Raw genomic sequence first — 12,927 nt, 5'->3', positions numbered from 1 at the left:
CTATTAACACCTGTTTACATAGTACTGTACAGGAGTATGTGCCAAAGAGATAAAATAGCTGAATGTAGGCATACTGATAAATGAGATTACGGCCTCTGAAAAATAAGCACACTGCTTAACCCTCAGGCATGACAACAGGTCATTTTAGTTCCTCAGTCATGTTTTGCAGAAATAATAACAAGAGGATGAAAAAGTCAATTCTAATGTGCAGTGATCATCCCAGTGTTTTCTAGGTATAAACTATTCAGAAGTGATTTACCAGTCTTTCTTTCGGATGGCATTCGGGAACCATGCAGCTTGCTCAAGACTGCACAGGTGGCAAAGGACATAACCCATCAGCCACACAAGCTCCAGGTAATCAACTACCCCCTCCCCACGAGAGATGCATGGGGATTTGAACTACAAGGCCCTTGGCAAGGTGCTCCAACCCACTGATCTATACCACATCTCTGTGGCATATGTCATACAGAATTAGACCTATAATCAAGCCATGCTATGACATTGCCACCTGAAGAGTTATAAACAGTTTACTCAAATTTCAGCCACTTAACTGGGCACACAGTTTAACCAAACCCAACAGAAGACATCCAAGGCAAAAAGTATCCCAACAAAGGTACTGCTTTTCGCTCATGTTGGTATCCTGATTGATTTAATGAATTGGAACATTTTTGGAAAAATCACAAGGTGGCAAAGCAGAAGTGCTGTGTTCTGCTTGTCAGCACTCTGGTGCCATGGAAGTTGGAAGGGTTGACTTTTCTTACACGGAAGGGAAACATGAAGAAGGCAAGATATACCACACACTGTAAGAAGAGTACTTTCTACCAAAACTTCTCAATACATTGGAATTCTCACTGAGGGACATAAAATACTTCACAATTCACTCAAGGCAAAATTTTGTTTGTGTGTGTGTTTTTAATTCAAGTACAGTGGTCCCCGCTTGACGATTACCTCGTTATACAATGAAATTGCTTCACGACAATGTTTTTGTAATCGCTATTGAGATCGCAAAACGATGTTTCAAAGGGCTTTTTTTCACTTGACAATGATTGGTTCCCTGCTTTGGGAACCAATTTTTCACTTAACAATGATCAGAAAACAGCTGATTGTTGGGTTTTAAAATAGCCACCCGCTGTGCAAAATGGCTCCCCGCTGTGTTTAGGATGGCTTTTTTGCTTTACAGGCACCGGAAAATGGCTGCCCTATAGAGGATCTTCACTGGACGATTAGGCATTTTGGCCACTGGAATGCATTAACCCGTTTTTAATGCATTTCAATGGGTTTTCCCCCCGCTTGATGACGATTTCACTCTACAGCGATTTTGCTGGAACTGATTGTCGTCAAGCGGGGCATCACTGTACATTAGGGTTAAGGCAAGACTTATTATAGCGAATGCTAAATCATTTATATATATATATATATATTTTAAAAATCAGCTTACATATAAATTTTCTGCCTAAAGCCATCAATAGAAACATTGGAAGCTGCTTTTTACTGAATGACACCATTTGTCCATCTATGGCAGGACTGCATATGCTGATACTGACTAGGAGTGATTATTTACGTTTAAAAGGTGTTCCAGTTGTCAAGAATAATGACTATAAGACATAGGTTTACTGTGACAATACGGTTGCATGAACTGATTTTTACTCTCTCTATACCCCATCAAGTTTCAGAAAGAACAGGAACTCACAAATTATACTTTTGCTACCTGGAAGGCCAAGGGATGCTACTGAATGGGGTGAACTGTGGCAGGGAGATCTCTCAAAATCAGGTAAATGTATTCTTTACATTGTGGAGCCAACCCAACAGAACTAAAAATACTGAATGTACTTGTGTGAAACTTGTGTGAAATTCATAGCCAAATGTTTCTGTCCATGCACTCCACCATCTCCCACTGCTGCATGTATATTTGCATACTCGTTAGGAAAGATGACAATGAAAGAGACTGGCTTGAAGGGCCAGAAAGATTCCTGCCACAGAGGAGAGTTCATGAAATAGTGTGAATTTCTGCACATTATTTGGAAGAGGTACAGGACATCCCAAACCCACTGCTCATATAGTTAGAACAAAAAAGGACTACAGGGAGATTTTTTTTCTTATAGGAAGAGAATTGTGAAAATAATTTTTCTACAGTATAGTAATGGATGCAAGGAAGATGTAAGGGCCTGGGATCACCACAGTTCTATGTGTTATGAAGTCTGTGCACACAGGAAAAGATTCTCTTTTGACTCATCCTTAGGTTGTAAGTCAAGAGATACTCTGAGGCGTGAGTGTGACAAACAGTTCAAAATATGCAAGCTTCACCTCACATACCATCTAAAACTCAGTATAGCGGACCCTCTACTTACAGAATTAATCCATATTGGAACAGTGGCTGCAAGTCGAAAAGTCTGTAGGTCGAGTCTCCATTGACCTACAATGCAATGAAAACCGATTAATCCCGTAACCGGCCGTTTTTGTTCCATTTTTGTTCCTTTTTTTTTTCCTGGTCTGTAGGTCGATTCTCCGGCTGCAAGTCGAACCTACATTTTGCGGCCAAAGAAGTCTGTAACTCGAAAAGTCTGTAAGTCGAGCCGTCTGTAAGTTGAGGGTCCACTGTATGTAAAGAAGCCATTAAAAAGGTATTTGCAGGATTGCCTGGGTAGTTGCAGATGAACCAAGATGTTCAAGGAAGGAAAACAATCTAGCTCAGCAGCACACCAACCATCCACTGGTTTCATTTTCCTTTTGAAAAACCTGCTGAAAGTTTTGAAAGTTTTCAAGAGGTAACTGTGCAATAAAGTCCACCCACTAGGTGACTCATCACAGATTTCTCTTACCAACTCCCCACCCCCAATTGGGCATTCAGTAGGCAGCCCGCCTTGCTGGTCTGCTACACCTCCACAAATACAGGCAGTGTTTTTCTTCCTCAAAAATTGGGCTACAGACAGTTGGATATTCACCACCTGACACTGTAATGAGCAACACCTATTTCCCCTCTTAGGTGTTGCTCTTCATTTTGCCCATACGATGAAATATCTCAGATTTGGTGTTTTTGGGTTTTTTTTTTTTACTTTTTTTAAGAACTAAAATTAGCTTCAACAACATTTTCTACTGCCTAGTTTAACTTACCTTTACCGATTTTGAACTGTGGGCCTGAGTTGAAATTGCTGTATTTTGTGTTAAGCCGCTGTCATTGGTTGTACAAACCACATTCCATGATCTTTTGATACACTGATGGTGGTAGGGTGTGAAGAGAATTACAGAGGCACAGAATAATTGTGTGGGAAGGGGCCTATAAGACCATCAAGTCCAACCCCCTGTTCAATGCAGAAATCCAAATCAAAGCATAATTCTCCTGTTTGTTGGGTACTCCATCAGGAAAATGCCCAGAATTTCTTGGCTAGCAGTTCTGTCTATGAAACATCCCTGTTAGGAGTTTCATAAAAGGATTGCAAAGGTTTGATATAAGAAACCAGAGGAGAGAATACCATAATACTGTACCATTAAAATGTTATTTTTTAAAAAAGCGGAAGGTGGGCCAGGTGAGGCTGAAAGACTATTTCATGCCACCCTCTCCCAAATCTCTGATGCAATCTGGACCAGAGTCTTAAAATATGGCAGAGACTATCAGCCCTGGGTTTAATCAAATAATCTTATGCCTGGTGCCTGCCTGCTTGTTTTTAAAACATCCCGGTTTGTTGGCCGGGTTAGCAGTTAAAGAAACAAAAGAGTGATGTTAAGCAACCGCGCCCATGCCTTGATTAAAGGGCATCAGGGGGGTGGCACTAGAGGGGCTGAGTCGCTGGCTTCCTGGGATCGCTGGCTTTCCCTGGAAGCCACTGCAACGCCTCCCTCCCTTTCCCCAGATCGAGAATACAGTACTCGCCTCTGCATTGTCTCGCCTATGGGGTGTGCGCATCACCTGAGCCTGAGAAGGGGTCAAAAGACGTGGCTCCGGGACACGGAGGTTTTCATTCATCAGACGCAATGAATGAATGCTCCCGATATACTGCAAGCCCGGCTGCAGAACCAGAGCCTCGCTGATGCGACCGCCTCTCGGAGGAGATCCGCCTCTGACTCCGAGAGGTTCGGGGGAGGAGGGAAGGAAAGGAAAAGAGGGGGAAACACCCCGTCTTTCGAAGGAAGGAAGAAACCCACCCACCCCACATACCCAAATGACGCGACGTTGTAGGAAACAGACGGTTTTTTTTTTTTGTTTTTTTTTTTTGAAAAGTGACGGAGGCAGAGGTGGCCATCGTGCTGGCGATTAGCGGGGGCTGAGATGAGAATCACACAACGTGCTGTCGTTACAGCCCCTTGAACAGCAGCAGAAGCAGATTCCTTTTCTGCAAATGCCACGGTGCATCCACACGATCGCGCATCACCACCCCCACGTCTTATGCAAAACAAAAACAAAACGACCCTCCTCCTTAGCCCTGCTTTATCCTACAGCAGCGTGGAAAACCCGTTCCTCATGCAGGGTGCACGGTAGGCAGTCGCCTCTTGTCTCGAGGCATTTGCAAGCATCTTTCCCCTCTTTCTCAGGTTGCCTGACGCCTTTCATTACGTTTTTAAATTTCACTAGTGTATATGAAAAAAACGAAGCACCCAAAGCATTCCGCGATCGAGATCTTTACGCGCGCCCAGGCGCACGCCCGACACACACACACCCCTCGCCCTGCCATTCAGACAATCCAATAAGCCAGAGAGATTCGGGAACCCGAAGTATTTGCCTAGACGCTACCCGCGGATCAGTGCCTTCGCGGCTGACCATTTTAAAACAATGCCAGGCTGCAACCAGGAGCATTTCAGCAGCGAAACCAGAAGATCGGGCGTTTCAGCAAATCCACACGGTGCAAATCTCCTTTGACAAGCGACAGAACCCCCCCCCCCCCCAAAAAAAACAATCCTGCAGGAACGTGCGTCTGGAACCCAGGTCTTCCCACGAAAGCCCAGCTCCGGAGGCTGGGGAAGGAGGGGAGGACCCTCCGGAAAGCTCAATCCCGAAGCGGCACCCCTCCCACACGCGCAGGCACACAAACGATGCATGCGTAACCCCACCATCACCTTTCTACCTGGGCCGCTGGGCACGGCTTAGCAAACGAGGCGCCGGATGGTGGTGGTGGTGATGGGGCGGCTGCAAGGGAGAGACCACGGGGCTAGAAAAGGGAAGGATGCTTCACGGAACCCCCGCCGCTCTCTTCTTACCTTCCCGGGCTTTGAGCAAAACCGTGTTGGCCACGATGTTTTCCAGCTCCATTGGCCAACTCGGTCAAGGCGCTGCAGCGCGGATGTCAATTGCAGGAGGCGCTCGGGGAAGCTTGGGCTTTGCCCGTCGAGGCAGCGGCGAAGGCGGCGGCGGCGGCGGCGGCGGCCCCTCGGTCCCTAGGGCATGGTCCCGCTTCCCTTCTCCCGGTCCTTCCGTCGAGTTCCCTCCTCGAGAAGGAGCCACCACTTGCTCCTCCAGCGCTAAAGTCCTCCTCCTCCTCCACCCCCCCCTTCTCCTCCTCTCCCTTACGTATCTCGGTTACTCCATTCTCCGCGCCTACACGAAGAAGGGGGAGCACCGCCCGCTCCTCCTTCCTCCGGCGGTTTAAGGTTTCAGATGCTGCTGCTGCCGCCGCCGCCGCCTGCCTCCCTCTCTCTCCCTCCTCGGGGGTGTGGTGGTACTACGAAGCGGGTTCCGCAGCATTGCGCAGGCGCCCTACTCAACAGCTGGCTCGTGCCTGAGCGCTGGAGGGCCGGGCATGTCGGGAGACGTAGTCTTTCCAACCCGGCGTCCCTGGCTTTGCGTTTCCCGCGCGCGCACAGCTGGTGGGCGGGTCGGTGGGACGGAGGCCAGTTTGGGCAGCTGCCCTGCGCTGGTTGGGAATGGGAAGCGGAGCAGTCGAGGTGGAACAGAAATACAGTACAGTAGTATGGAGCGAGCCGCTGCATGGTCTGTAAAGGGTTTATTCATTTATTTCCTTTTAACCACCTATATTAAAATATGCCTCTGCAACAATTTGGAGGAGGAAAGCCCATAAGGACCAATTACATGGTCAGCTGCTTTAATAATCAAATCACTGAACGTCAATTATGTTGGTGCTGATGAAAATATTGGTGCAGGACCTCAGATTTCACAACCAAATGTCAAAAATAACGTTAATACAGTACTTTTTCTTGCCTGTAACTTGAAACTATATCTATTTAATAGACCTTGTTTGGATTTTACTGTATGATTAGTAACATTGTGTAAGCTGTGGCAGCAAATTGTAGCTAATTACCAAAGTGCTGGTAGTGTGTTGACATGCAATCAAGCATATATCTGGGCCTTGCTAATTGCAGTTTCTACCACAGTTAATGCAATTTCATTTTCTCTGGAGTAAAATTCCCAGCAGTGCACCTTTTATTTTCCTAGTACATTCCTATTATAAAGCAGAAGACTTCAAATTTCTGCCTGACACACAGGGTAGAAGGTGACAGTGTGTATCTAATATGTTTGGTCAGTATTAAATACTAAGTTTAAACTTGTAATCTATCTGGTGTGCAGAACCTTAGCCTGTTCAATGTTCTTCCATGTTAGTGTTTGAAAATTCCAGTATTTATGAGTGGCATATGAAAACAAATTTCAGAATTATGGTTGTGAGTCAGTGGGGGAATACAAGCAACCCAACCCCATGGAGCTTGTTTCACAAATGTCTACCCTGCATTTCAGACACTGCTGCATGAAATGCAACACGAGAGTACATAATTTCATTTCATGGCCATGGAATGTAATATATTCTTGAGCTCGTAGTATGAGTCAAGAGAATGGTTGTCACAATGAAGAACACTGCATAGCTTTCCATACAGGCCAAAGGGACATGCACTGTTTTTCAGATTCATATGTGTGTTACATGCCATTAAGTCACACAATAACTTTAAAAGTGGCTTCAGGTTAAGTGAAATATTTAAGGGGTGGTTCTACCAGTGCCATCCCTGCAATGAGTTTCCATGGCTGATTGGGGACTTGAACCAAGGTCTTCTGAGTCCTAGCCCGTCACTCTATCCATTACATCATAGTGGATGCAACTTTCAGAGTGGTAGGTAACCCTATATAAAATCATTTCATCTCTTTTGCTGTTAAATGAGACATGGATTGGGAAGACTTTCAAAGCATGTGACTGCAACCACCACTGAAGAGAGGGGAACTTTCTTCTGAGCAGACATGCATAGGATTCTGCTCCTCTTTAGCAATAAATAGCCTATGGTCAAACATTGCAATCACCAATTTTTTGCCAGAGTATTAGGAGTACTCTGAGAAACATTTAACTACTGCAAATTTGGGGGAAGAGTATTTGCTGCATCTTCAGTGGGATTACTCAGAAGTAAGCAGGTCAGAAACTGCTTTTTAGGGCTTTTGCATGCCAGAAGGGTGTCCACAAGGTATGGTGACTAAATACCTTTTCTGTGGGGGTATTTGGAGGGGATCCATATATCTGAAACATACACACCTGTGAAGGTCATGATGAAGATGCAGGTTCTTGGCTCAGACATCTGAAGCTGCCCTCATTTTCAGGTGAATGTATTCAGAGAAATGATCTTATTGACACAGAAAATGAAACTACAACCTAAGTCCCAAGGGACTTGATCTTCTTGGAGTACTCTGGGGATTTCAATTTCCTCAAACAATTTTTGTTTGATGTGAGCAGAAGCCACATCCTTTCAGTGGAGTTGTTATGCTGCTACAGGTGCAAATGATTTTGGAGCACGTTTGAGCATAAACTTACGAATGCAAGCAGCTGTACTTCTAAGTACTACAAATGCTTCAGCTACTATAGCGTCCACCATTTTGTAAATGGTTGTTCACTTAAGTGGCTTTCCTTGTGGACTGACTCAACACAAGTGTTGCACAATGATGGTTCAGGCACAAAAACTCCCCTATAAATTGGGCTGAATCACAAGGAAAGCAGCTTTGTTATAGCTATTACACAGATCACATGGAAACAATTTTCAGTGGCCTCCTGTGTGTGTGTACAGAGGCAGTGCTGTTTGAATCAACTCTTAACCCCAGCTGATGGACTCCCTCGTATATAAAACTAAATTTGTTTACAGTAAGCGTCTTAAGACATGAGAATTGTTATGAGATCTCATGAGAAACGTGATTCAGATGCTTACAAATTAGAGATGAGCATATCCAGAACTTCTGTCTCTTCTCAGGATTGATTAATAACATAACTTCAGCAACAGCTGTGCTAGGAGCCTAGTTTATTGACCTCTGCAATGCCCATGGTAGACAATTAATTGTACCATAGTGCCATCTAGCGGGTTTTAAAATGTTCAAATAAAGAAGCGAGGATCTGTCCAATATTTTGGGCACATGTCAGGCTGAAAGGATAAGATGGTACGATTTTGACTTAGGTAGCTGCATTTTGATGCAGCTAACGTTTCTGAATCATCTGTGGCAGGCCATCATAAAGCCTATTACAGTAGCCTAGCTATCTTGTTTCTACTAGAGCTTGTGCAACAAGAAGGCTCATGAGTCACATTGCTGATGCCCCACTCCTTACTTCAAAGGCACAATTAGTATGATGCTGTCTATATGTACACACCTACAAGCTCCCTTCCAGTCCCCTCCCATCCTTCTTGTTGAACACACATACAAACTCCCTCATGCCGAGCCAGTGATTCCTGGCAGCAGCAGAAATGAATTGATATGATTGCTCAGGACAAAGCTTGCTTCCTCTTTGGAGAATCATAGCAATTCCCTGAGAGTGCAAGATCTAACTTCAGACCTGGCAGCCCTAGTGAGGAGGCAGCTTGGGCATTTCCCCTTGTATGAGCATCCTTCTATTTGGGTCTCCTGTTACTTTGCATCAGCATAGGAATACAAGAGATCAAGTCCCTACCCCAAGGAACTTAAAATCTGACCTAGAAGAAAGAACAGAGGAAGGGGCAGAAAGGACAAACATTTTGATTAAACCTTATTGTGAATTTCTGGGGAGTATTATGTTACTCAAGAAGAGCTAGAAATAAGATTAGCATTGGCTGAATATGTGTATCAGCCCCTCTGTAACCAAATGTTTAGTTATATAGTTTCAATATTTGCTTAAACAAATTGAAATGAAAAGTTTACCCAGATCTGATAACAGTTTCGTGTTATTAAATATCAGATACAGCATTGTGTTAAAGCAGATGTTTTGTGAGCAGAAGGTTGGATGCTAAAAATTATGAAGGTCCTTATTGGACTCTATGAACCAAAGACTCGATTCAGTGTAATGCAACTTCATGCATTCTCTCCTCAAAATTCATCTTGAAGAATCAATCAGTTGAGGCTGCTGGAACTGCAGAGCCTGTTGAAGTATTCATTATAGCCATACAGGTGATGAATTATGGGAGATGTAATCTAAAAAAGTGCATTCCAAGTTGTCCTACTTATATAGTATAGCCTATAAATTGTACTGCTTATTTTCCAAGTCAAGAAAAACAAAAGCATGTAGAACTACATTGTAGGTGGCTGTCCCAAAGTATAGACTTTCCACACTCAAAGACAAGACAAAGGATATGTCAAACAAAAGAAATCTTTTTAACTAAATAATTTGGTTTTTTGGGTGTTGGTAGGGTTGAAGTAGTAAGTTACGTAGAATAGTTGCATTCTATTAAATCCTATTTTTAATTGGAGCTATGGGTTAAAAAACACATTGAATTAATTTCCTGTTTCATGTGCAAACAATAAGCTTGCATAAAGCACCCACTAATTCAGTTATCTGCATTTCAATTTAATTATGTCGACAATCCATGACATTCAGACCCAGAAAATCCAGGGAAAAGGAGTAAAAAAACAAAAACTCAGAAGGGCAACAGAGAAGGAAGTGAAAAAGCTATGAAGTCAGCCCTTTTTGATGGTGATGATGATGTGCCGTCAAGTCAGTTCTAACTTGTGGCAACCCCTTTCAAGGTTTTCCGACAAATCTTAAATCTTTTAACATTCTAGAGAGGATTTTTGAATTTTAAGAAAACTCTCGCTATCCATTATTTACTGATAGCAGACAGCAGTTACATGTTTGTAAACAACCCTGAGCGGTCAGGATAAGATGAGGTAGAAAAGTATTTATTGTGGATTTTTGCTGTGCAGTGGTGTTGCTACATTTACTCAGAGGTAAGTCCCAGTGAGTCCCCTGTATCCTACTCCCAAGGAAGTAAACAAAGGATTGCAATTGCTCAGCCTGAATCCAAAACTAGTTAGACACATCAGTCTTGGTGAGACTTGCTTCCAGCCAGTTTGCAGAAGACAGCAGCGTTTAAGTTCTGGCTTTAATTCACTGCAGAAGAGAAGGGCCTCTGTAGGCTGACATCTCCCATGTACATTTTTTTCCCCCTGGAGAAGAAATTTTTAAAATCCGTAACATAGTGTAGATTTCATTTGGAACTGACTGAGGAAAATCTCTAAGCCTAGAAATATAAGGGTATAAAGAGAAAGGAGGGGGAAGACCCAAACAAACGTTTAACATTTGTTGCGCAGTCACTTTTTAAAAGGGAGGCATTTTTCCTTCACAGCTACGCAGGGACGCTTCGTAAAACACCTTTTGATCAACACAGGCTGTCAGAAGGGGTAAAACAGACTTTCAGCTATCTTTCAGGGGCCTTTTAGTAAAATGTTAACATGGGTTTTTTTTGATACAAAAGCCGAAATTTGGCCTCGCTGTAATAAGAAAAGAGGACGGGTAAATGGAAGACTGTGTTATGAGCTGTTGCAGCTGATGAGTCATCGACTGAGTGGGCTTGCAGGTCTGCAGCTGGGAATGCTGCAGCAACAGTCTGTCTCCTGTCTCCACAGGAGAAGACGAAAAATCATGATTTTTTTGGTGTGTGTTTGTATGTGTGTAAAAAATCCAGACACAACAAATTGCATTTTACAAGGTTTATTCATGGTGAGCAGGAATGGTCCTCCAACAGCCTTCTCTCCATTTCTCTTTGTTTCTCATACATATTTTAATTATTGCATCTATTTATTTAGGAGGCCAGTAGCCTGCAGTCTGTCCAGTACGTAGGTCTTTTCCAACATGTCTGTGGAGTACAGAGGGCTAGTAGAAATCCAGGGGCTCAGTTTTTATTTCAGAAAATCAACTCAAAACTTTAGTGAGGGCAAACTGTTTGAAAAATGTGGGAAACTGGTACAAAAGACCATTTAGCTCACTAAATTGGCAACCCTCATATTTGTGTGCAAATATTTTCCAAACTAAACCTTAATGAATGCCACTTGAAGCCAAATGAATGCATTCACAACGTCTCAAGATTTATTACTGCTAATGACGTCTCTAAAATTGTGAACAAATGACACCATTTTTATGTGATCATGCCTAGCGGTGGTGGTTGATGCAAACTGAGCCACATCATGTTCATGCAAAATTGTAGTTGATTTCTTCCTGCCTGCCCCCCCCCCAGCACAAAAGCTGCAAAAGTCCAGATACCTTTGGGTAGTGTGGGCGGCATATAAGTTAAATAAATAAGTCAAGGTTGACCCTCAGCTCATTATGCCTTTTCAGTTTTTCTTTCAGATAATTTGTCTGCCTTCAATTAGTTGTGATGGGTATGATGAGGTTATGAGCCTACAAATTGGTGTATTGTCTCCGCATTCCATGATGTGTCATAGCAGCGGCTCAGGACGTATGCTGGCCAAACATGAAACATCTGGTAAGCAGGCTGGCTATCCTAGAATGCTTTCACACTCAGTTTGTATACAGGGAAAGAATCTGCTGCCATCTAGCTATAGCTATGGGGCACTGCATTTTATTGGGAAAAAAACACATTTAGCTGGCGCTCAAGGTTTGCACTTGAGAGCAGTTTAAAATGTTGAAGCTTGCATGTCAGTGCCACATCCACATAGTCCATTCCAATACCCCTCTTGGAGCTTAATTTAAAGCTACTCTCAAAAGATTCCCCCAGAATTACATATTTTAAAAATCCAACAAACTCTTCAAATTGTTTCCAGAAAAGCAATTTAAAATGAGCCAAGGTGGGTGGATGGAGCTGTTGGGTTTGCAGCTTCTAAGACAGAGATCCTGGTTGTCTCATAACTACTCCAAAATCTTTGAAGTACACTGGTGGCTGGGTCTTTAGGACAGGGGTCAGGTAACTTTTTTACCTTTTACCCCTGAAAATTATATACATAAACATTATCCCCTTGATTTGAAGGGAAAGAAATCATACATTATTTGAATCCAAAATCTTATTGAATCTACACAGGCTGTGTACCAAACTAGCAGGATACATAATCAGCATCAATGGCTGCCAGGCGATGTGCCAAACTAGCAGGATGCACCAAATTTAATAAAGATGTGCACTTTTTTGCTGGAACACATTGCACACCAGCCATGGGGTGGTGTAGGGAGTAGTAAGGTGTCCAATGTGCCTAGCAAGTTGCATTAAATTTTTGCTAGCTCATAGAGGATTTAATTATCATCAATGGCTGCCAGAGTGCTGCCAGCAATGACATGCTTACTAGAGACAGCCAAGGCAGAGTTGGGGGGGGGGGAAGCTTTTCCTACCACTTTAATCATTCTGTGTGTGGTGTGCAAAAAGGAACAAACCAGGCTAAAGGTCATGTCACCCACCCTGGTGCCAAAGCCCAACATCAAAGGAGCAGTGCAATTTTTTTTATCCTCATCAATGGAAAACTCAGCTGTGGCCAGAGGATTGGAAAAGAACGGTCTACATCCCAACCCCAAAGAAGAGCAGTGCCAAAGAATGCTCCAACTACTGTACAATTGCACTCAGTTCCACGTTAGCAAGGTTATGCTCAAAATCCTACAAGGTAGGCTTCAGCAGTATGTGGACTGAGAACTCCCAGAAGTACAAGCTGGATTTTGAAGGGGCAGAGGAACTAGAGACCAAATTGCTAACATGTGCTGGATTATGGAGAAAGCCAGAGAGTTCCAGAAAAACGCCTACTTCTGCTTCACTTTTGACTATACAAAAGCTTTT

At 43.5% G+C, this 12,927-nt stretch overlaps 1 protein-coding gene across 1 annotated transcript in view; it reads right to left on the bottom strand.

Annotated features, from left to right (window-relative positions):
- GRK5 (G protein-coupled receptor kinase 5) overlaps nucleotides 1-5,393 on the bottom strand; it is a 198,570-nt gene extending 193,177 nt beyond the window's left edge. The window contains exon 1 of the mRNA XM_020786450.3: nucleotides 5,191-5,393. Within this exon, the coding sequence (XP_020642109.1) occupies nucleotides 5,191-5,242 (52 nt within the window). The 5' untranslated portion in view covers nucleotides 5,243-5,393. The remainder of the gene's footprint in view (nucleotides 1-5,190) is intronic.
- Between the last annotated feature and the right edge of the window lie 7,534 nt (nucleotides 5,394-12,927).

This window comes from Pogona vitticeps, chromosome 3 (assembly GCF_051106095.1).
Source record: "Pogona vitticeps strain Pit_001003342236 chromosome 3, PviZW2.1, whole genome shotgun sequence".
NCBI classification, from domain to species: Eukaryota; Metazoa; Chordata; class Lepidosauria; order Squamata; family Agamidae; genus Pogona; species Pogona vitticeps.
Note: the sequence above shows the minus strand (reverse complement) of the source record. Positions and strands in the feature narration are given on the sequence as shown.